The sequence below is a fragment of the Otolemur garnettii genome, unplaced genomic scaffold, assembly GCF_000181295.1.
Source record: "Otolemur garnettii isolate 467f Iridium unplaced genomic scaffold, OtoGar3 scaffold00211, whole genome shotgun sequence".
In the NCBI taxonomy this organism is placed as follows: Eukaryota; Metazoa; Chordata; class Mammalia; order Primates; family Galagidae; genus Otolemur; species Otolemur garnettii.
Genome location: NW_003852606.1, coordinates 1,055,979 through 1,059,904, shown reverse-complemented (window position 1 = coordinate 1,059,904; position 3,926 = coordinate 1,055,979). Strand labels below are relative to the sequence as shown.

General features: G+C 53.5%; 1 protein-coding gene across 3 annotated transcripts in view; it reads left to right on the top strand.

Moving 5' to 3' along the window:
• Positions 1-3,926, top strand: part of PRMT1 (protein arginine methyltransferase 1) — an 11,429-nt gene that overhangs the window by 5,732 nt on the left and 1,771 nt on the right. For all 3 annotated transcript variants that reach the window (XM_003801477.3, XM_003801478.1, XM_012812544.2), the window contains 5 exons: positions 843-985; positions 1,724-1,811; positions 1,895-2,010; positions 2,922-3,072; positions 3,441-3,562. In XM_003801477.3, the coding sequence (XP_003801525.1) occupies positions 843-985; positions 1,724-1,811; positions 1,895-2,010; positions 2,922-3,072; positions 3,441-3,562 (620 nt within the window). The remainder of the gene's footprint in view (positions 1-842; positions 986-1,723; positions 1,812-1,894; positions 2,011-2,921; positions 3,073-3,440; positions 3,563-3,926) is intronic.

The following is a 3,926-nucleotide window of genomic DNA, read 5'->3' as shown; positions in this document are numbered from 1 at the left end:
GTCCTAGCTCCTTGGGAGGTGAGGCAAGAGAATTGCTTAAGCCCAGGAGAGCTGTGACACCATAGCACTCTACCAAGGGCAACAAAGTAAGACTCTGTATTAAAAAAAAAAAAAGAAAGAAAGAAAAGAAAAGAAAGTGTTGTGGCTGGGTATGGTGGTTCACACCTATAATCCTAGCACTTGAGAGACTGTGGTCTTTGGATTCCCTGAGCTTAGGAGGTGGAGATCAGCCTGAGGAAGAGTAAGACCCCATCTCTACTGAAAATAGAAAAATTAGCTGGGGGTCATGGCAGGTGCCTGTGTAGTCCTTGCTGCTTGGGAGGCTGAGGCAAGAGGATTGCTTGAGCCCAAGAGTTTGAGGTTGCTGTGAGCTATGATGGCACTCAACCCAGGGTGACAAAGTGAGACCTGGGTGAGACCAGGGTGACAAAGTGTTGTCAAAAAAACAAAAAGAAAGAAACTATTGTAATAAATTCACAAGTACCTATCACTCACCTTTAAGTATTCTCCATTTGAAGAAAATTCCAACTGTCATATAATGTCTGCTGTAAATCACTCTATATGTGTCTTATCTGGTAGCTAAGGCTATTTTGAGAATGTGATCATACTATTAACTTAATGATACCAAACCTACCCAAATGATGCCCAGTCCACAAAAAACTTCTGCTGTTGTCCCAAAAATGTCCAGAGTGATATTTGAAAATAGAGTTAAGAGGGTGTGGCTTTGGCTCACAGAGTTCTTGGGAAGATACCCAAATCCACCCCAGCCCTAGCTTTTGAAGACAAGGACTGCCACAGGAGGGGCCTGGGGCTGATGGCAGCTGCCCTTATCTGTCCCACAGTGGTGACCATCATCAAGGGGAAGGTGGAGGAAGTGGAGCTGCCGGTGGAAAAGGTGGACATCATCATCAGCGAGTGGATGGGCTACTGCCTCTTCTACGAGTCCATGCTCAACACCGTCCTATATGCCCGAGACAAGTGGCTGGTGAGAGCCCTGATGGGATGGGAGCAGCTCACACAGGCTGGGGTCTGGTGGCTATTTGTCATGCATGTATCAGTCAAGGTCCAGGCAGAAAACTGGCCACAGTAGATCACTCCCGCAGAGATGAGTTAATGTGGAGGTTGAATGCACAGGTATTAGAAGGCTGACAGCCCAAAATGTGTGTCCCAGGCGCTGCAAGCTAAGGAGTGACAAGGAGGTGAGAAGAAAATCATAGCTGGGTAAAGGGATAGGGTGGTCCCAGGTGCTCAGTTCTGAGCAGGCCACTGAGCAGGCCAAGTGACTAAGACTACTTGATGAAGGATAGGAAAGAGCTGCAATGGGTTCTAGGTAGAGGAGACAGCCATTACAAAGGTTCTGGGGTAGAAATGCCCATGCTGCATGTTGAGCTTCAGGGAGGGGAAAGTGGAGCGAGGGTCTGGAGCAGTCATAGGAAGTGAGGGTTGGTAGGGTATGTGCAGAGTTTGTAGGACCTTGTGAACCCTCATGAGACTGACTTTTCCTCTCAGAGGTCCCAGGGGGGATCTGACATGGGTGCTCCTGGGCACGGCCAGCTGTGTGGGAAATAGACTAGGGATGAGGACAGAAGCCTAGAAAACTGAGGAATCCAGGTGGGAGATGACCCTGGCTTAGACCAGGGAAGGAGCAGAGTGGGTAGAGAGAGGCAGGTTTGGGGGCCAGTGTTTCCAAGGCCCTTAGCCCTCATGCCCTGGCCTTCTGTAGGCACCTGATGGCCTCATCTTCCCAGACCGAGCCACACTGTATGTAACGGCTATCGAGGACCGACAGTACAAAGACTACAAGATCCACTGTGAGCACAGGCCTGGGGAGCTGTGGGGTGGGGCCTCAGGCTGGCTGCTGTGGGCTCACCCCTCCTCCGTGCTTCTTCTCCAGGGTGGGAGAACGTGTACGGCTTTGATATGTCCTGCATCAAAGATGTGGCCATCAAGGAGCCCCTAGTGGACGTGGTGGACCCCAAGCAGCTGGTCACTAATGCTTGCCTCATAAAGGTGAGGGCGTGGTGGGGTGACCCCCACCAGGGAAGGACCATTGCCTCACCTTAGGGCCCCGAGTGTTGGAGCCTGATCTATCACCTAAAGTCTAGAGGCCCAGAGCCTTAAAAATCTGTGCCAGTCCTGCTTCACATTGGGCTGCAGGCCACAGCAGTGAGTGAGACAAGCTGGCCATGACCCACTTGGCTGGTCCTGTAGAGGGCACACCTGACTTGGCACCCAGACCACACAGCGTGTGCTGGGACAATGGAAGCTCTGGGGATGAGCTGGTTCATATGCACATGGGGCACTAATAAAGAATATAGTGACAGCAAGCTGGGGTGTGTGAGGTGGGCAAAACCAAGTGTTAGGAGGGGCTGGTGTGTAGGAGAAGGATGGTGGTTGAGTGAAGGAGAGAGGTGATAGGAAAGGAGGGACTCTGCCTGGGCCAGCCTGAGAGCACAGGGAGCCAGGGAGGGATTTACATTGGGGTTTGATGCAGTCTGCTGGTCATGGTGGGAGGGTGGCGCCTGTTAAGGTGGGGCAGTTGAGGGACAATGGTGGTCCCCCTGTGCAGAGGAAGGGAGCAGCTAGGTTCTCAACAGTTAGGGTAGAACTGTCTGGTCTGCATTTAGATGTTGGAAGGAAGGAAACATGGGACCAAGCATGGCACCACAGATTTTGCATTCAAACACAGACTGAATGTCACAGAGTGACGGGCAGGTGGGGTGAGAAGTGAATGAGGAGCTGGGGCCTGGGGCCTGGGCCCAGTGAAGGAAGACCAGTGGGAAGAGGACAGCAGGGTCACAGGGCTGAAGAGAGTGGGCTCCTAAGTTGAACAAGGGAACAAGGGGGTAGAAGGGAGAGCAGAGGACGGTGATGATGGGGGGACTCCCCTCCAGCGTGGTCTTATGGGGCCTGTCCCACAGGAGGTGGACATCTACACTGTCAAGGTGGAAGACCTGACCTTCACTTCTCCCTTCTGTCTGCAAGTGAAGCGGAATGACTACGTGCACGCCCTGGTGGCCTACTTCAACATCGAGTTCACCCGCTGCCACAAGAGGACCGGCTTCTCTACCAGTGAGGCCAGGGCACAGTGCAGGGAGGCAGGCTAGGGACACCATGTAGAGGAGAGGCTAGCAGGATTCAGGGATGGTGTAGTGACAGAAACAGGGCCATGGGGTGGAGGGACATACATGTTTCAGTGCCAGCCCTGCCTTCTAACGACATGGCTTTGGGCAAGTGACCTGTGTATGCTGTGCCTTGGTTTCCTCACTCACAAAATGCTGGCCTGGTCCCTATTGCCAGAGCCTGAAGAAGGTGAAGTGGGGATAGCCTTCAGTGAACTGTCCTAGGGTGTGGGCATTCCAGGTAGAGGGGATGGTGTGGCCGGGGCCTTGGGGCAGGGGGAGGAGGCCAAGGCCTGGCTGAGCCATGCCTGCTCCCAGGCCCCGAGTCCCCATACACACACTGGAAGCAGACGGTGTTCTACATGGAGGACTACCTGACGGTGAAGACTGGCGAGGAGATCTTTGGCACCATAGGCATGCGGCCCAATGCCAAGAACAATGTAAGCCTCCGGGCAGCAGTGTGGGGAGGGTCTGGGTAGGGCACCTCTGTCTGTTCTGGGTCCCTGAGCCCCTCAGCCCCATGCACGCATGGTTTTATTGAGCATCTAGTGTGGGGCCAGGCCCAGGGCCCCAGGCGAAACCCCTGCCCGCCTAGGGTGCTAGACAAACAGAATGGTGATGGGATGTCCCAGTTTAGAGGGGACCTCTGTGGAGCTGGGAGCAGGGCAGACAGGTATTGGTGTGGGTGAGGATGGGCTTCAGGGTGAGAGGCAGCCCCAGGTAGAGCTGATAGACTTTCTTAGCCTGGGTGTGAGGTATGAGAACAGAAAGGAAGGATTTTGCTTGGGTTTTTGTTTTTTTTTT